This window comes from Glycine max, chromosome 3, assembly GCF_000004515.6.
Source record: "Glycine max cultivar Williams 82 chromosome 3, Glycine_max_v4.0, whole genome shotgun sequence".
Lineage (NCBI taxonomy): Eukaryota > Viridiplantae > Streptophyta > Magnoliopsida > Fabales > Fabaceae > Glycine > Glycine max.
The window spans coordinates 33,291,100-33,311,837 of NC_016090.4; the positions used below are offsets into that span (position 1 = coordinate 33,291,100).

The 20,738-nt window shown below is 31.2% G+C and overlaps 3 protein-coding genes across 8 annotated transcripts; 1 reads left to right on the top strand and 2 right to left on the bottom strand.

The window, feature by feature from the left end:
* Nucleotides 1–5,240: 5,240 nt before the first annotated feature.
* Nucleotides 5,241–6,796, top strand: LOC100795830 (uncharacterized). The gene is made up of 4 exons (XM_003521027.5): nucleotides 5,241–5,429; nucleotides 5,565–5,685; nucleotides 6,254–6,314; nucleotides 6,397–6,796. The coding sequence occupies exons 1-4, from the start codon at nucleotides 5,402–5,404 to the stop codon at nucleotides 6,715–6,717; spliced, it is 531 nt and encodes a 176-aa protein (XP_003521075.1). The 5' UTR covers nucleotides 5,241–5,401; the 3' UTR covers nucleotides 6,718–6,796.
* Nucleotides 6,797–7,188: 392 nt separating this feature from the next.
* LOC100796351 (uncharacterized) lies at nucleotides 7,189–14,992 on the bottom strand. 6 transcript variants are annotated; one of them, XM_006576666.4, is made up of 7 exons: nucleotides 14,788–14,944; nucleotides 13,426–13,830; nucleotides 10,032–10,354; nucleotides 9,897–9,953; nucleotides 9,504–9,655; nucleotides 9,237–9,359; nucleotides 7,189–7,703 (listed from the first exon to the last, which is right to left on the bottom strand). In XM_006576666.4, the coding sequence occupies exons 2-7, from the start codon at nucleotides 13,806–13,808 to the stop codon at nucleotides 7,509–7,511; spliced, it is 1,233 nt and encodes a 410-aa protein (XP_006576729.1). In that variant the 5' UTR covers nucleotides 13,809–13,830; nucleotides 14,788–14,944; the 3' UTR covers nucleotides 7,189–7,508. The 6 variants fall into 6 exon arrangements, with proteins under 6 accessions (XP_006576729.1, XP_006576726.1, XP_006576727.1 ...); XM_006576663.4 differs by having other exon boundaries at nucleotides 9,237–9,655; nucleotides 14,788–14,992; XM_006576664.4 differs by having other exon boundaries at nucleotides 9,237–9,655; nucleotides 10,032–10,345; nucleotides 14,788–14,939.
* Nucleotides 14,993–16,165: 1,173 nt separating this feature from the next.
* On the bottom strand, nucleotides 16,166–16,935 carry LOC100796883 (uncharacterized). The gene has a single exon (XM_003521029.4). The coding sequence runs from the start codon at nucleotides 16,794–16,796 to the stop codon at nucleotides 16,473–16,475; it is 324 nt and encodes a 107-aa protein (XP_003521077.1). The 5' UTR covers nucleotides 16,797–16,935; the 3' UTR covers nucleotides 16,166–16,472.
* Between the last annotated feature and the right edge of the window lie 3,803 nt (nucleotides 16,936–20,738).

The following is a 20,738-nucleotide window of genomic DNA, read 5'->3' on the forward strand; positions in this document are numbered from 1 at the left end:
ATTAGCTTAATTAGAGAGATTAATTAGGCCTAATTAGGACCCATCCATTACTTCTTATTAGTTAGAGTATATATTAGTGTAGTTAGTTAGCTAGAATCATTTTTCACAAAACAAATTTAGAAACTTCTAGTACAAGTTTTGAGATCAAACTCTTTTCTCTCTTTTTCTCTCAATTGTTCTTCATCTTTCTTCAACTTTGTTTTTCTCTTTTCTTGCTCAATTTTCATTGTTCTTCCATTGGTGATGACTATGGAAGGCTAAACAACTAATTAATCCAAGGATCCAATAAATCAATGAGGAATTTGAGTTCTGGTTAAGTATTTCGAGTTTTGTTGTGAATGGTCATCCTCTTCCCCAATTTTATTTTTGTATATATGATTCTGAATGTGTTTAGGATTGGAAATAAATTAAGCTATTGATTAATTTCCTAATTCGAATTTAATTACAAATTAATTGGATGATATTTCAATTGGATTCGTGATCTCAATGTATTTAGGGATTAGTTTGATTGAATTACATATAATGAGATTGATTGAACTTTCATGATATGATCATCATCTGTAGCAAACTATGATAATTCAAATGGCTTGGATTTGATAAATTGGATTGGTGCTCTTAAATCTGTTTCATTTCTGTTTTTATGTTTCTGTAATTCTACATTTTTGTTTTTTGTGTTTTTACAATTCTACATTTCTATTTATGTAATTTTTTTCAATTGTCCACAACTTATTTATTGAAATCCCTTGCAGTGTATAAGTGGATTAAAGTCAAAACCAAATTGGATTGTGTCTCTGAGTCGACCTTGGTTATTCATGTACTATAAAATGAATCCTAGTTTGTTTTGGAACAATTCGACAATTCTTATCAGATATTCAAGTAGAATGCTCCTTAGGCACATTTTCAGGGGAGTCAGGGTCTAAAACTCGAACCTCAAAATTGAATTTATCCTTTTCAATTGATTCCTTGGTTCTTTCGATAAGCCATTTTGTTAACAATAAGTGTTAAGTCATTCAGTTTTGTAAATAGATAATTAGATAGTTAGTATTTTTACTTCTCATTATCTAGGATAAGTACCAAGGTACATTTGTATTGTAATTTGATCAATGAGATTTCATTATTTCAGCTTTTCAAAGCATTCATTCTTCTCTCCTTTTTTACCTCTTCAGCTGAACCTTGCATTTTTTACATGGTATCAAAGCCTTTTCTTTTGTTTCAAGGAACTTCTTTTTCCTTATAGACATGTATCTTCTTTTAGAGATAATTTTGGAGTGAATAGGCAATTTAGTTCCTGAGATTATACCCATTTTGTATATTAGTCCCTAACTTAATGTTAAATGCAAAATAGTCCATATCTTTGGATACGTGTTGCAAAATAGTCCTTCCGTTAAATTTTAAAGTAACGTTGTTAGTGAAGTCAATTTTAGTGTCACGTGGACTATCCAACATGACACTAAAGGATGACGTGGCATGGTATGTGGACGTGCCTCTTAAAAGATGTCACGTCATTTGATGATAACAAAACGAGTAAATAGGCAATTTAGTCCCTGACTTTGTACCCCTGTTGCATATTAGTCCCTAACTTAATGAAAAATTCAAAATAGTCCCTATCTTTGCATAAGTGTTGAAAAATAGTCCCTAACTTAAAAGATGCCAGAAATCGTGCTTAAAGTGTTCATGCATTGCGAAGGTTGTACCTTGCACGATTTCAGGCAACGCAAATTCCTCCTTGGATTCCTTGTCATATTTTGATTTCTCTGGTTTTTTCTCTTCTTCTTTCTTTTCTTCTTTCTTTGCTTTTTTCTCCTCCACTTTATTTTTCTTTGGTTTTTTCTCTTCCTATTCAGAACCCAAAAAAAAAAAAAAAATCAGAACCCGGAATGATACATTGATGGTAATTGAAGAAAAAAAAAGAGGAAAAGAGAATGGTTATGCAGACCTCGCCCATTGGTGTGGACGACTGCAGAAATAAGGTTGTTGCGGTGGATTTTTGGTTCTTTTTATTTGTGCAAGTGTGTGTGGGTTCTTTTTCTTATATATGCCTCAATTGGTTCAGAACCATTAGATTTGAAGAAGTCACTCATTCTATCATCATCAAATGATGTGGCACTAAAATTGACCTCACTAACAGTGTTATTTTAAAATTTAACGAAAAGACTATTTTGTAACACTTATGCAAAGATAGAGACTATTTTGAATTTTTCATTAAGTTAGAGACTAATATGCAACATGGGTACAAAGTCAGGGACTAAATTGCCTATTTACTCATTTTGTTATTATCAAATGACGTGACATCTTTTAAGAGGCACGTCCATGTGTCATGCCACGTCATCCTTTAGTGTCACGTTGGATAGTCCACGTGACACTAAAATTGACATCACTAACCACGTTACTTTAAAATTTACCGGAAAGACTATTTTGCAACACTTATGCAAAGATAGAGACTATTTTGCATTTCACATTAAGTTAGGGACTAATATGCAAAATGGGTAAAATCTCAGGGAATAAATTGCCTATTCACTCGATAATTTTGTTTGAGGAAGATTTGGCACTAAATATAAACACCTCTCAAGTTGGAATTTGAATCTTGATTCAGCATGATGTTTCTAAGGAATGTTGTGTTTTATGATCCTAGTTATGGATTCAACAATCTAATTCCTTTCCTTGATCCATGGTTTCATCATTCACAACTTGTATCACACCATCTCAACTTGATATACCTTCTACAATATCCATTTAAGACACTAATCCACCTAGACATTTTCACTAGAAATCTTAGACCCTCACATATTTCAAGAGATTATCATATAAAATAAGGGATTTTCACCGATTCGGGTCAACTCATGACCTAACTCGATCCAACCCAACTCATATTGGGTTGAATCTTCTAAATGTTCGAATCAAATCCGACTTAATCCAATTAAGACCCGATCATATACGAATTGAGTAACGAATACTATTTTTTTCAACCTGACCCAACCCAAATCATATAATTAAATTTATTATTATATATAAATTAATTATTAAATACAAAACACATTATTTTTTAGCTCACATACTATATTAAATTATTAAATTAAACCATTATGATTTTTTCTTTTTTAAGTTGTTGTTTTATCCCTGTCTTGATTTTGCTTATGTTTTCTCATGCTAGTACAATATTTTATTTCTATCTAAAATAAAAATATTGTATTAACATTAAAATAATTAATTTTATTAGTCAAATATTTTTAAAATTTGATCTCTTTTAAATGCATTTAGTCAATATATGCTTACAAAATTTTAGGTAAAAATAAATTATTATTATTATAAAAAAATATTTTTGTAAAATATAAAATATTTTTTAAATATTCAAATTCAATTAACCTAACTTAACCCGTTTATGATCGAATTGGATTGGATCAGGTATAAAAAAATACACAAACTCAATTCAACCCAACTTGTTAAATTTTGATCACATTGAGTAACGGATTTAGTCAAACTCAATCCGCCCAACCCATCAACACCCCTTATAAATTTACTTTGATGAGTTCATCCACCAAGCCTAATTCCAACATCAAATATTCTATTTGATAATTACATTTCCTATGATGCTCTATGCCTCTATCTCCCAAAAACAAACATTTTTCTGAAGAATCAATCTCATACACAGAAACATCCAACATGATTGTTAGGAACAGGCTATTGATGCTTAATTTTCAGCTCTTTCAAATAATAACACTTAGATTATCACATCTCAGCCCGTTAGAAAGATGACCATCAAATCCAAATGAGTCTTCAAAGTGAAGTATAAAGAAGATGGATCCATTGAAAGGAACAAAGTTAGGCTAGTTGCAAAGGGAGTTTGCCACTAAATTAATAGTTTGTTAATCACGCACCATACTAAGCTAACTAACCTAAACTTCCTTTGTTAATTAACATATGGCACAAATCAAAATATTTTTCACGATAGCTAATTATGTCTGTTTTGAGGTAAAAATCATTAATCAATTAAAAAATTGTTATGCAAACTGAAATTTGTTAAATCTGTTAAGCACGTGCAAAAAGATAAATAAGAAAGGAAAATGTTAATCCAACCCAAAAGAAAACATGATTTTTTTGAAAATGTGCAGTAGTACAATGGTAGATAGGCATGGTGTTGCTTTTGTGGGGGGAAAAGGAATCCTTTCTTCATGCAGATGATGGTCATCTCCTCATATATATGAATATTATGACGAAATAATTTTAATGTTAGTCTTAAAATACTCAATAAAAAATATATTTTATGCTAGTATCAGCTTGATGAATCAATATATAATTTTTAAAAAGAAAGGTACATATATTATAAAATAAACTTAATTAAAATATAATGACAGTATAAATACCATTTATACAATTATTTAAAAATAGACGGTGTCATGTGTGTTAAACTTGTTAATTTTTGTAATAATTATTTTAAAGGTTATATTTAAAATGATTTCTAATTTATTGACACTATAAAAATCTTTAAATAAAATGAAACTCTGATAAAGAAAAGTATGTATTAAAAGATTAAAAGAAACATGAACTTGTAGATAATCATTAATTATTGTTAAAAAATTAATAAGAAATATTTTGCAAGGCTTTAAAAGGGAAAGCGATTGTTTTAAAAAAAAAATACTGTACATATCAAACTTTTTAAACTTGAAGTCATTCTAATCCCAAAGGCCAAAAGTAAAAGAGTAAAAGAGGGTTATTTTATTATATGATCATACAGGACAAGGAAGTATTACGCATACATGCCGGCCGGATCCATTCTTCGTAGGTTTGACTAAATTTATTATTTAATTTGTCTAAGGGAGTTATTTAAAAAAAAATGCTATTTTTTCTGACAAATAATCATTATGCACCATGCATCTAAATTTCAAGGATGTGGCAAATAATCATTATCCTGAAATGCTTAATGTCTTGAATGACTCAACAACATAATAGATATACGGAGATAATAAATATTTATAAACTATCAAGAAGACAATCCAATCGAGATATTAAAATAATTATATTAATTTTCTCTTCAATAACTCAAATTATTTACTTTATTCTTATTCACTTCATAAGATTCCAATCCAAATTCCATAAGGTAGGTCAATTGAATCATATAAATTACTAACATATATCCCATTGGAATTTACCGCTAAACAACTTCTTTTTCTTCTTTTTTTTCCTCCCTCTTTCCATCATGCATGGACCTGCTTTAAGCCACAAGCCAGTTCAAGTCAAGAATCTAACATAGAAATAGGAAAAGAAAAATAATATACAAAGAATACCTTACTTTCACCAAACAACCAGATATACTCATTTCCTAGGCTTACGTTCTATCTAGCAATATATATTGACCTTATGATAAGCTTTTGTGATCAAAATCATTCTCAATTTTCAAAATATCATGGGGATGGTTACGAGTTACATGGGAGGTACAAGTCACATTCTCTTTCATTTTCTGCCTTTTCTTGCATGAGAATTCTGAGTTCTATTTTTCATATATATTAATAAAAACTTTATTTGGTCTAAAATTAATGGATTTCACTATATTAATTCTGGCATCTCAGGAGCTGAGGTTGCATCCAAGGGGATGAGTATGCTAACAGGAACACTCTATGATCGGATCATTAAGCAGAGAAATATCCGAGAATTAAATGAGTTCCAAATTGCCATTCTTGATATCTTCAAGTAAGCATGTCATGTCATTTCTTAAAAATTGTTACATTAACAGTAAATAGTTATTATACTCGTTAAAAAAATGGCCCCTGCACTTAATATTATCTTTTATTTTAATCTCTATGTAAAAAAGATGTTATATTTTAGTCCCTATATAAAGAAAAAAAAAATGTGTACAAATTATTCCATGTGATTTGACTGATGTTATCATGTTTTAAGAAATTTTTTTATAGTTTAATGGTAATTCACTTACAATGTAAAATTTTACAATGTAAAATTTTACACTGTTATTAATCACATATCACCCCTTGATATTACTTTTAAAATAATTTTGTAAAAATCAATATTTAATTATTTCTGATTTCTGATTAGATGATAATATAAAATTATTTTTAAAAAAATCTTTTTTTTAAGGACTGAAGAGAAAAAGCTTCATAAATAGGGACTAACAAAAATGTTTTAAAAATAGGGAACAAAAATAAAAATAAAAATATTTCCACAACTAAAAGCATTGTTAACCCTTTGAATGTCACCAATCTAACATCAGTTTTACTGATATTTTCTGACAATATTTTCATAGTGCAATCAACATGGCATTGCCCGGTAAGCATTATGATGCTCCAGCACACGATGATATACAGGTCAGTTAACTCTTCTTCCACTTTGCGTTGAATCTGCAATGCATGCATCCCTCCTAAACTGGCATGTTTCTCTAACAAGCAGAAATGTTATGAAACATGGACTAAATCTGAGGGTGCTGAGAAGAAAAAGGAAGCTTTCACCAGATTCATCTCAGAGAATGTGAATCTGAGCAAAGCAGATGAATCTATGATGATCACTGGGATAGTGGCTCCACCAGTTGCCATGGTAGCTAAGAGAACTGGGCAAACTGTGCCTCAGCTAAGTGTTATCAAAGCCATCCCTGATGTTGCATTTGTTCCTGGAGCTACCATTTTGGCTCTCATTGCTATTAAGCTCACAAAAAGAATGGCATTCAAGAATATCCCATCCCTTCCTCAAAAAGAGGAGGATACCCCTTCCTAGCTTTCCCTTTTGATGGAAATGTGCATTATTAAATGTTTCATGTTATTTCCAAATGCAATTAATTGTGAACTTGACATTATTGAACAAAGATGAATTTTAGTGCCAATTGACTTGAGAAACCACATAATGTCACATTCTATGAATAATAGATACATGCAAATGATATGATCTCATCGGAGTACAAGGGAGGGATGGTGATGAATGACATCAACAGTGCCTATTATTACCGACCATTAAACAAGTAAAGAAAAGTAAATTTCATATAGCTGGTACACAATATGTGCAAAATCAACATTTCTAAGATACAAAAGAAATTAATAGCCAATGAAGGAGAAAAATCATCCTTTTACAAATATGTCAAAAGAACATATATTGTTTATAAAGAAATTCGATTTGGAACAACAATACGTCGAGGTCCAATATGGAAAGAATTCAGAAGGTTTTTCCTTGATTTTGTCTCTGAACAAACAATTTGAAATGCCTTGACTTTTTTAGAATATAAGATATAGTTTCAATCGTTTACTGACGTAATAGTTCCAACCAATAAATAAAAATAAAAACTTCCCCTAAAAAATAGAATATGCTACCATATTCACATCATGTGCAATTGATATAATGCCTCTATGAAAAAAAGTATAAAACAAATAACCAGAATTTACGAAGTACGACACAAGCATACTGCAACTTGTTGGAGAAATTCTCAATTCCTTCGACTTGTTGAATAACCATTCCAATAGGATTCAGCTTAACCTCTTTGAGGCAGATATCTTCCTTTTTTTCCTGGGGACATTTTACTTGAATGTAGAACATGACATCCAAGTAGAATGCTCATTATGCATACCATTCTCATGGGGGTCAGGTTCTGAAACTTGAACATCAAAACTGAATTTACCTTCTTCAATGGAATCCTTGGTTCCATCATAGTCAATAAAATCATGCCACTCTTCCTTAGCTACTTGATTATGTATAAGAACTTCATCTTTGGTCTGCACATAAGAAAAAACTAATATTAAAAATTCACAAAGGTTTGTAAATAATACACATTACACAGATTGTTCAATCCTTTCAGCGTAGCAGCTTAGTAGTTGGATGCTTGTGCCCAGGATAGTTAAAATTCTTGTTATTAATTCAAATTTTCAAACAATAATTGCAGGCTTGCATCACATATTATTAACAAGTAAATCCAGCCATAGGGAATGAGGATTGCAATTTCATACCCAAAAGTGCTTCCTGTTCCAGGTAGTAATATGAATGCAAATACGTAATACATGACATATAAGAGGATATGACAACTATTAAAAAACAAGAAAATGACATGGCAGGGATACAAACACGAGAATCCATAAATACAAATTCTAACTATTCATATGCACACAATTATTTATGAAACAGTTTTAAATTTTAAAATAAAATAAGTTAGGATGACATGTACAAATACGCACACAAAAAGTATATCACAACAACCAAGGATATTCCTTAGAAAAAAACATTGAGTAGAGCATTTCAATTTTTCAGCACACTAGAAATTGGATAACATGAAATAATACAGGACTATCTATAACCAAATTAAAGTCTTCGTGAATTACACATTTGTGATTGGTTAAGAACAAAATGCTTATGCAAATTCAGATCAAAGAGTTCAGTACCATATCAATTTGAACTGAATTTCACTCTACACAAGCTAACTAAACCACATTCCTCCTTTCCCCGACTCTTATCTAATTTTTACAAAGCCGCTCTAACCTTAACCTTATGCTCCATTCGTTGATGCAAAACATCACAGATATGCTCACTATGGCCTATGCTCTCTCTAACCCTATTCTAATAGACCCCACTCCATCCTACACAAACAAATGGAACCCAAAATGCTGATACCCAGATCATTGATTTATTTACCAGATTAGATGTTTTTCCAACAATCCCAATTTCCTTTGAGTTTCAGATAGAGTCTAAATTTTCATTGCAGACCCTCCTAATTCTTGAAATATAGCTGTATATGAGCTATGTCTGAGATGTGTCACTAAGCACCTAAATCAAAGGAAATGCAAGCATATGCAACAAGTGGCCATATCCATAGGTCACATTGACCAATGATATGACACTACCTGCCATATTCATGCTTCATGGGAGAACTACAACAGAAAATCAACCTTGAAACACGACCATAATTACTGCAGAAAAATAGTTTTGACATTGACCAATCAACACCTTCAAGTTCAAGCAACAATATGATTTATAAAGAACAAGTTCCATCCACTAGGCAATATTAAAAATATTCTCAAAAAAGAAGTCAGAAGAATGAGCTAGGTAGAAGTTATGTGGCATCTCAATCTTAGTGAATAACTCCTTTCATGTATGGTACAAGCAATTACGAAAACCAAAAGCACAGGGCAAGCAATGGAAAATTCTATTGTTACAAAGATACCAAATGTCAAGCATAACCCACATACCCAATCTATATATGACAAAAAAATACATAACCCACATACCAAATTCTTGTGTTTGTATATAAAGCTTACATCTTTCAATGGATCATCAAGCTCAGGCCCATCAGTGGTTACAATACAGGGAATCATCACTTCACGACTAGCTGATGCATTTCCAGGCATAAGTAGATCTCCCATGTGAAACTCAGATTCAAGCTGAGATGAGGAACGAGGAAAACTAAATGGTAATGTGTTTTCATTACTGGTGAAAGTAGAATCAAAATGATTAAATCCATCAGATCGGCCACGCATGCTAAATTGAGTTATAGAACAAAACTTTCCACAACTTTCACTTATCACCTTGTCGGTTCTAGTTTTTAATTGCTGAACTTCTGACTGTATAGCTTCAATCTTCTGAATGATGTCATCCAAGGATTTATCAACATTTCCATACTCTTCAGAAGACCACTCATCATTCAGCTTGAATTCCTGGTTACTATCATTGACACCTCCTGATATCAAATAAAACAGAACGTAGACTTGGAAATTTAGAACCCTCGTGGAAATGAACAAGTAAAACCTGTTTTGTCAAATACTTAAAATTATAAGGTAATACGTGAAAAACCAGAGGAAAAACTGTGCATTGAATACTTTGTGCTTGTTTGATTCACAGTTTCACAATTTTACGGTGAGATAATTTTTGCAAGTTGTATAAATAACAAAAGCAGCACCATGTATATTACTGCTACTCACCTATACCAACATCACAAACATCTTTCAAACATGTATCAGCAGTACAATCTGTTTTCTCTGGAAAAAGACAAGAAAAAATTATAAAACAAAAAGATGTCAATAATAAATACTATAACAAATAAAGAAATGACATACCATAATAGGAGAATAAACTATGGTTAGACATGTAAGATTCTATATCGCACTGCTCTTCAACTCTTTTTCTTTTGTTCCTCTTCATAACTTTATTTCTATGCATCCGATCAGATATAGGGATGGATTTGATATTAGAGTCTTCTAATGTAAAGTGTGCCAAATCAAGTTGCTTTGAGTGATTGTATGCTGCAAGTTCTTTCTCATATTTACGTGCTTGAGACTGAAGTTGCTTCATCTGCAATTCAATCCACTTACAGCGCCATGACATAGGGTGTATGAACCTCCTCCAATGACTTGTCAAACTTTTTGTCATCCTTTTCTTTCTTAAAATACATCTCAGTAGAGTAAATTGTATAAAAAAAAAGTACAAATAATTGGCATTCAAATCAAACTTTAATCATGTAAAAAAAACTGACAATAAAAATCTTATTTTAGAGCTGACTGTATTACTCGTATCAAAATAGAATTTCAATAATGTCAATCTTAAAATGCAGCCCTAGAATAAGTTGTGTTGGACTTTCAGGGGTAGTTTTCAATTAAGACAAGAACAAGAAACTGATATAAGATTCGTACTTAGGAAGATAGCTGTAAAGCACATTCATTATGCATGTGACAAGATTTAGTAAATCTCTAATTCAGGGAATATAGCTAATCTAAGGTAAATCAGTGTCAAGAAATTTTTTATTAACTTATGTACTAAGAAGCACAGGGGCGTGTCCCGCATCAGAATCACGCCAGTGTCGGTTGCGTCCGCCGTCGCCGGACATGGTTGGGCCGCCAGACACGCACGATTGGACACGACCCACCATCCGGGCGCGGACACATCACCTATTTTTATTATTTTTTTCAAAAAAATTAAAAAAAACGCTTATGAAATACGAACCACCTCAGTTCTCATTCTCATGCACCTTCTTCTCCTTCACATTTCCTGCAAGCGAACCAAACGCCTCCGTTGCCGTGCACGCCATCACTGCACGCAGACCACACCGGACCTCCATCGCCACGCACAGGTAGCTCCCCGTTTCTCTTTTCTAATTTTATTTTTCTGTTGCCCAGAGAATATATATAATTTATGTAACAGATTGTGAAACAAGATACTGATACACGTCCGTGTCCGCGCAAGTGAATATATATAATATATGTTACTAACAGTAAGACTTTTTTTCGTCTGTGAAACAAGATACTGATTTTTATATTGTATTAGTTTTCTAATATTATAATATACCTATACAATAGCAAAGTGGAGGCAGACTTGTTCTTTGAACAAATTCATGGGGTTAATGCTATATCCAATATGTTCATATGGAAGACTCAACGATGAAATCTGCAGAATATATAAAATTATGGGTTTCTTTCTCTTTACTATGTTTTATTTTTCCTGTTTCATAATATAAAATTCTGGGTTTCTTTCTCTTTTTGTTAGACTTGATGCCTCTTAGTCTTAGTACTTTTTGTTAGACATATGACATATCTCTTGATGCCTCTTAGTAGTTAGTACTTTTTCTTAGATTATCATATGAATATATAAATTTTATTGTCATGTTTGATCATACTTATTTTTTTGTCATGTTGATATTGATCATATTTTACATATATATAGGTGCCCGCCGCATCCCCGTGTCCCATGTTTTTTATTGTAGGCGTGTCCCTGTGTCCATGTCTGAAACCGTGTCCGAATCTGTGCTTCTTAGCTTATATATCCAACTTAACAACCTGAATTTGTTGTATAAACTACAAGACAAACAATTAGATAGATACATGAAGCACAAGGTTCACTATTAGAATTGTGCAATTTGATCCAATGCATGCTCTCACAGTTTTCCGAGCTGTAACTTTGAATCAATAATGACTATGAATCATGACAACCTTGTTTAAACAGTTGACTTTCTTTCACAAAAAGTAAGGGTGATGAGGAGATAAAATGGAGTGTAGGAATGTCTAGGGGTGGTCAAAAAAACCAAACTCAATTGAACTGGTGTAAAATAAGTGAACTTTTTTTAATAAAAACTGAACTGAACTGTTGTTGAGTTCAGTTTTTAAAAACCAAACTGCTGAACTGAACTGAACCATACTTAAGATATTAAGAGAGAAAAACACCAGACACTCAGATCAGCACTCACTCTTCACTCTACACCTACGCTCAGTTCACCCTTCATGAATCTCCCTAAATCTGGTATGTGGGTTGCATATTACTGCAGATTGCAGGGGATTTCAAGTCAGAAGTCAGAACATTTTAGTCTGAAACACTTGAAAGAAAAATTGTAAGCAAGGGAAATTTCAGAGTTAAGGTTTTTTCAATACTAATTCCAAATGTAATTTCATAACCTTATGGTTATAATGATTTATTTTCATGCTTGTATGTTGTAGTTGCTCATCTCTTTTAAGCTTTCTTCTTTTTTTTCTTTATGTTCTAAATGACAATTTTCCCTATACTTGGTCTCTTTACAGCTTTATTTTTGTTTTTGATTTCTGCTTCAAAGGTTAGTTCAATAAAATATTCCTGTAATAACCTATTTGGCATGAGTTTGTAGTTGCCTGTTGGAATTCAGATAAAACAACTGATCTAGATGGAGGCTGGATGCAGACATTGGATGAATTTCTCCTTCATTACCATCACACATTTTTTTTGCTTGTTTCAGCATACTGTTGTCATTTCCTATATTGCCACCTCTTAGTCAAGAAGTCAAGAACTCTAGCAAGAAGAAACTGGTGTCTCACGCCCTTTAGCAAGAGCAGGCTTTTTATTTAATAAACTATTCCTATAATAACCTCTTAACCAGTGATCTGCAGCACTTCCAAAACAACATCAAATAGTTATCTCCATGATACAAAACTGATGCTTTACTCTTCACTCTTTTATGAACAGGCCATCAAATTATTTCCTTATATCAAACTAATCAAAACTTTCACACCAGCACCAGAAAAAAATAAAGAAAATGTGAGAATGGGGTTATTGAAGTATGAAAAATTAGAAGTGAAGAACAAACCAACAAATTCAAAGATAATCAAAATGAGCTCCACAGAGAAAACCACTCAGTCATCAGAGAAAACACCAAACCCAACCATAGCAGTATAAATCACACTTTGGTGGTTGGGGGTGAGAAGACCAAGTGAGCTCCACAGTGACTGTTGCAAATTTCTAATTTACCTTGTTTATATGAAGAAGAAAATAGAATGGCCAAAAAAATGAGGTAGTTACTAATGCCATCTAATCTAGATAATCAACTTTCACAATAAAGTATATGGGTCTGTGGCTTCCTTATGAACTGGAAAAATAGGCATTCTACACAAAGGGAAGTGCTATCAGTTTTTTGTTTTTTATTTTCTTCCATTTCTGCATTCTCGCTTTCTATAAAATGAACAGATGCCTGAAACAATTCAAAGGGAAACATACCTTCCTTGACATGATTCAAACCAGTCATCACACTTTGATGAGGATGGATCGTCAGCACACTTTCGTGATTCAACTTCAGTATCGCTAAAGGATGAGGCATTCTCAGCACCAGATCCTGAATCACCAAAAGAGCTGGAACACTCGGGGGAATCCTCACAAGAATCTTCCATCAGAAAAGGTTTCCCCAAATTTGAACACCCAATGATATCAACTTCCACATCCTCATCTCCACCAGATGAAGGAATTTGTTTGATCGGCACCGTTTCCACGCCAAAAGCATCGTCACCCATGTTGACTTTAACTGGCACAAGAACCCTTTGTCTGGAAAATGCAAGGGCATTAACATTCTCCGAATGGCTCTTCAACTCTAAATTTAGGCCCATTTTCACAAATCATTCAAATTCACTGCTCAAAGAACATGAAAAGGCCACAATATCATAACTGAAAACACATGAATCACAAGTTTCCTCAAAAACAAGATACACCACAAACCAATAGCGCATACAAGATATTGTGTTCACTTCAATTCGTGACATACTTATGATTTTCATAAAAAAAAATATAGATAACAAAAACTATTACATTCTTCATATAAAGCAAGCACAAGAACATGATACCGATTTGTCTTGTCATGAAATAGATAGTATTATACCAAACAATTTACCAAGCATAGCATGATATCCGTAGACACAAAACAAATTTGGATACATACACTTATTACAATCAAATGAATAATTCCAAAACTGATTAATCATATATTAAAAAATGCTCTCTTTTCCAATTCTTGGAGTGAAAAAAAAAAAATAGAACCAACAAACTAAAAGGGCACAACGTGCTAAACAAATTTTAGTTCCCCCTACTCACAAACAGAAAAACAACAAATTCAAAAAGACAAAACCTTTCGTAGCTTCAGCTTATTAAGAAAGTTAATAATCATTCATCAGATTATTAAGAAAACAATCAAGCTTTTGAAAAGGAATTAGTCTTACCCGTGAACCAAAAATCTGATTTTTCTGAAGGGATGAGAGAAAAACGAAGATTTTTGAAAAACCCAGTAACAGAAACACCTTTATTAATAATAATTAATAATCAATAAGAATTTTTTGGTATAAATAATTTTTTTCTCATTCGAAAAGTGTGTGTGGCACTTTGTTGGGTTTGATTGGCGATGGCCCTTCAAATTTGGAAACAAAATACAGACTATACTGTGAGTCAACTCATGAATAGAAACATTCCAATTTTTTTCTTTCTTTATTTTTTTGAATTAAAATTGGAATTTGTCTTTTTCTTCAATCATAATCATAATAACAACAATAAAAATAAAAACAAAAGATAAGATTGATTTAGAAATATAAGACATACGTTGAGGGAAGAGAACTCTGCTGCAGAATGTTGATTGGTCTTCTTGAGGTTCTTCATGCAAAGGCACTGTGTTTTTGAATTGAGAGTTTAATCTTCTTTCGTTTCGATTTGTTGTTTGTTTCTTATAGCATTCTACCAAAAACAACAAAAAAAAAAGAGGGACCGTGAAAGGGACTAAGGCACCTGTGAGAGTGACACAATAGTCAATAGATACACATACACCAAACAGATATTATTTGGATTTCAAAATTAAATATTAAGATTAATTAATATGATATTCAATTTAGAATCTTCAGTTTATTGTAAAATAAATATGGATTGATTTGCACCGATTTCAGGATAAAAGAGGAAGTGAATAATTTTATATAAATAAATTATTTATTACCAGTATTTTAGGTGTATTGCACAGAATAAATGTTTATTTTCTATAATTAAAATTTATAAGTTTTGGTATATGAATTATACTTTAAATAAAATTTATAATAAACATATATTTTTTAATATATAAATTGTATTTTAAATTTATGATAAATAATTTATATGTAATATATTATTATTATTTTTAATTATTGATATTTTTATAAAAAATGAAATTCAAATTTGAACTAGAGATATTAAAAAGATAGGTTAAAAGAGATAAACAAAATTAATAAAAAAAATCTCTTAAAACACTCATGCCGAAGAATAACAAGTAAAAAAAAATTCATATTCAAGATAGTTATTATAATGATAATAGGGATATTATATTATTATTTTTCTATCTAGGGGAAATAATAGAACAAGAGGACTAATGTCTACGGACATGAAAAGTCCCTAAAGCATCATCTAAGACTAAAACCATTAAACGAGAAGGAAAAAGCCATGTTATCAAGGGATTTTTTGTTGGCTAACCAATAAGCACAAGAGTAGTTTCTCCTTCACGTAGTGTGATGCATGATGACGTTCTAATCTTCAGCAATATAGCATGAAGTTCAACGCAGAGAGATGTTGTATATCCACACAAACCATAATAACCGGAAAGTCATTGACCCATAGCATTATGGAATATATATGTCACCATAACCTACTCAACCGGGGTTGCCATGAGAGCTTCCATCCGTGTTATATTATATGTATGTTAGCAATGTATTTGAATTTTGTAAATAATATATAGCATATGCATATTAGGAGTGTTATATATATATATATATAAAAAGACTCGTGCATCTTAATTTCAATCTTTTTTATCATCTATTGATCTAGGGTGCAACAAAGAGAAAATGATGATTAAGTGACAAGAAATTCAATCATGAATGACACAAAATTGGAAACAATCACAGAAAGAAAAAACTAACAACAAAAAAGGGATTTAATTTACTAGGGTAAAAAAAAACCCTCCCATAAATTGTCAAGTGCTTAAAAGACCATGCTAGAATATTCCACTAATCCCCTTTTTACATGTCTCAAAATTGAGAAATTATTACATGATTTTAATTTTCACATCACACATAATCGAGTTTTATTAACTCTTCCTAGTAAACTAAAAATCTTGATTATATGTCAATTGAAAATTGATCTAAAATATAACCACTTAGTAGTCAAGGGATCATGGAATACTTTCTCCCCCAAAGAATACAGGAATACAAAATGTTAATGGAAAAGTCCAACAAAATTCAACAATTTATGGCCCATGAATGATAGATATCTCAATAGCATCTAACTCCCTTGTCTTGTTGTTGCCCAGCCAAATCCTCCAAACTCCACTCTCTTCTCATGCCACTGCTCCTTACCAACCTTGGTCCAACATCCCCTTCACTATTGGTGCGTCTATGATGTTCTGCCTTAACCTTGACCAATGGTCCACTACGTGCATATTTGGGTGGGGTCATGTTCCTTGACCAGCTTCTATCAACTTGCATTGCCACTTTCCTGTTAGGTTTCTTTGTTTCTTGTGGTGGGAGACATTCATCATCCCTATCAGAATTTACCCTTTGAAGAATTTGGCCACAGGTAAGGCAATTAAAACTCATGGTGGTGTTACGTGAGTGCCAAGCAACCGAACCTCAAAAGGGTAGGTTGTGGCGGGGAATGTTGGTGGATGGGGAACTTAGGCTCATGAATTACATTAAGGTGGTGATGATGAAGTTGGAGAAAATAACATGATGATGGGTGAAAGATAAGGATATGAAATTGATTGCAATAACTTCTTGTTATGTGTTCTAGCATGAATTTCTCACCTCAAAATTAGCTTAGCCTTTGATTCCAATTTTGGGTTATACTAGTTTTCCATCCCATGCATTATAGGTATATGATTAAAATTAAGGAGTCTATTTAAGAGTTTATTTGATATTTTTGAACTTCATTATATATTTTAAAGAATTTTGTCTGTCATTAAATAGAATAAGAAAGAATAATTTGTCACTACTATGAAATAAAAAAAAATGAACCTTAAATTGAGGATATGAAACTGATTGCAACAGCTTCTTGTTATGTCTAGCAATAATTTCTGGCCTATACAATGAGCTTAATTAGGCTTTGGTTCCTATTTTGGGTTATATGCGGTTATGTGTATCCTTGACCGATGCATCATTGAGTCATTGACTCTGTTGTTCTTTGCATCTTAAGTTGGAGTCATCAACTCATTATTTTGTCAATGATGTCACCCAATCAAAAGTGAGATTCTTCATTGTTAATTTTCTTAAAAAAATATTTTTTTACTCACATGATAGTTGATATTGCCATGAACATATGTAAAACTATCCGTAAGAGATTCACATATCAAATTTTAACATGTTATAATTATGTTTAATTTTTTATATATCTAAATATTTAAATTTAGTAGGTTTATTGTTTTGCATTTTTTTTTAATGTAGTTCACATTGATGGGTCAATTTCCATCCTCTAGTACTAAGTGCATTCTCTTAATTTATTTTCTTTTGGATTACTATACCTAGTTTTCTTAAAGTGGATGAACTATTAAAAATTGTTTTTGAATGACAATAAAGAAAAGTTTCCAATACAATAAAGAAAAGGGCTTAGATATACAGTTTTATAAACAAAGATTCACCATAAAACATTGAAAGCAATGCATATTTTTAACTGAATATGTCAATGTGTGTATGAAATTGAAGAAAATGGCTTAGGTAGATTTCATCCCCCTCCCCCCGGTTAAATATAGGACGAATTTGGTTAAATTTGTTTCTTAAAAAAATACTTATTTTAATAAAATCAGCAGTTTTTTTTGTTTTTTTTTCCTTATGTTTGTCTCTAAATTTTTATACTTAAATAAAATATTTTTTTTTCTCATTTCCAGAAGTAAATTCTATCTGTTTATTAAGAAATTTTTTTAAGAAAACACTTATTTTTTAAAAAATTAAGTTAAAACAAACCCGTCCATAATTAATACATGAAGAGTATGTGATGTTTAATCACGTTACATTGAAAAAGCTAATTCTAATTGTGGAAATAACTTAATTTTACAAAAATGTCATTTGATTTCATTACAAAAACGCGAGTAAATTATTTTTCTCTCTTCAAAATAGGAACTAAGACAAGCATAATAATTAATCAAGCATAATTTATGACTTTTGGTCAAAGTTTAGGGACTGAAAGTGAATTTCGTGAAAAACTTTAACTAGAAGATTTATTGAACAAATTGTGTATGGCTTGTCATGTATTCTTGTAATTATGTAAATTAACTTGGATTCTGACAGGGACAAATGCAATTGAACTTGATTTTGCATGTTTTTCTTTTCTACACTAGTTGCTGAAAATAAATTATCAAAGCTCTATTCTAATATTGTTATGAGAAGATGATCTGACTTATTGTTGTGAAATTGTGTTTTTCTGTTTGTGATTCTGATTTTGTTATGGTTAGTACGTACAATGGTATTTTTATCAATTGTTATTATTTTATATCTAATAATACAAGTTTATTTTTGGAGTATGTAAGTGTTACATAAAAAACTCGTTTTGTTTGGATTAGTGTTAACTACAAAACTATAGTTGGTCAATTATGTAGTTTCTTCTACAAAAATTTGGAGTGGGATTGAGTTAAAAACAATTTAAGAGCTTCTCAAATTTATAAAATTATAATATTATATAGTCTTTGTATTTTCAAATTTATAAAGTTACCCTTCGTTATTGATCGACGATTGCTCCCTTCACCACCTCATTCTGTTCAACTTCTAGATGAGGGGAAAAAAGATGCACTTAATTGAGGTTTGATTTGTTTAAATGAGCATTGCCATCGGCAGAATATAGGTCCCTATATAATATAATGACATGTTTTCGATATGCTCATGTGTGTATTTTCCACCTTTTTGAACATTGTGCCTTTTCACAAGTATGGTTCTTTAACAATATTTTTTTCACGTGTAATAAGAGCTTGACTCTCTAAATTTGCTATCCATTTTCTAGTATTAATACCAAAATCATGTAATATTTTTTAATTAATTACCTAATATGGTATTGGCAGCAGCTGTTCTCTTTTGTAGCTAGTTCATAACAAGAGTTTCTTTTCAAATAGTCCATGTTAAAACCATATTAGCTGACTCTGGTTTAGTTTTTATGTACCTTTTGGATATCTTGTTTATTTGCATGAGGTAGTTGCTGATTGAAGCAAATGGTCATATTAGTGATTTCATACACCCAAAATATGGTGATATGGACTTAATTGCTTCTGTTGTAATCAAAGTTGAAATATTATTTCTTAGATAGATTTTTTTTTTCATTTTCTTTTGTCATCTTTATTTGGACCTAACACATACATGTCTGACACTTCATTAGAGTTTATTTTGAATTGTTTATGTCACTGGTGGTCAAAATTGAATATTTCTTATTTTTTAGTTCAAAATGGGCTCAATTCACATTGTAGATTGGTATATGAAATGTGTTGTGGTGGTAACGGTGTTTTGAAGGTGTTATTGTAAATGCTTATATATAATGTAATCTTAAAATATTTTGTAAATTTATAGAGGAAAAATAGTAAAAAAAATTAATGCTTAATATTATTTTTTAATGAATAAATATTTTCTAATATTAAAAATATTTTTTAAAATAATAAATATTCTCTAATATTAAAATATTTTTGAATTATTTAATATTAATTTTTTGAATTATTAAATACTTTAAAATTAACTAATGTTTATTTTATATAAGTTTAATATTAAATTTTTAAAATAAATATTTCAAAATAAAATTTTGTATTGGTGAAAATTTAATTATTGTATCCAAAAAATTTGAAATATATGACATTTGAATTATTTTTATCAAATTCAACTTCCTTAAATTGTTAAAATACTTAGAAGATAAAGTTATTTACTAATTATGATTAAATTTGTAAGTTATTTTAATATTTTAACTTTTTTTACAACCCCTTTGTTTAGTCTCACTGCTGCATCGAGTTTGGATCCTCCCCAGTTAGGGGTGGGTAAGCGGGCCGGCCCGCCCCGCGTAAGGCTCGCCCGCATTGGCAGCGGACCGAGCCAATCCGCCCCCGCTTCTTACGCGGACCAAATAAATTGATCCATCCCCGCCCCGCGGACCCCATGGGTCAAATGGACCGGTCCGCGGGCCTAACTTTAAAAGAATTTCAATTTTAATAAAAATACAATATAATCAAATTAAGTTTAATACAAATGTAAATAAAATATCAATAATTAGTCAATTACATCAATAAAATAAATAAATCATACAAAAACTCAATTCATCATGTTTATAACTTGCATATCAAGAGTTTCGTGGTTCATTCCCTTATCCCATGATTTTATCATATAATAATAGACAAGTGAAGTGTGATGGGTGTAGTAAGTTTGTGAAAACAAAAGTATCTCTACGACAGAATTGAGAAAAGAGGCATAAAATTTAAGAGTTTAACAACAATGAATCAACTCCAACAAAAATAGGATAAAAACAAATTCTAGAGAAAGAAGAGATATACTTTGCGTGGTGGAGAAAAAGTGTTCTTAGTA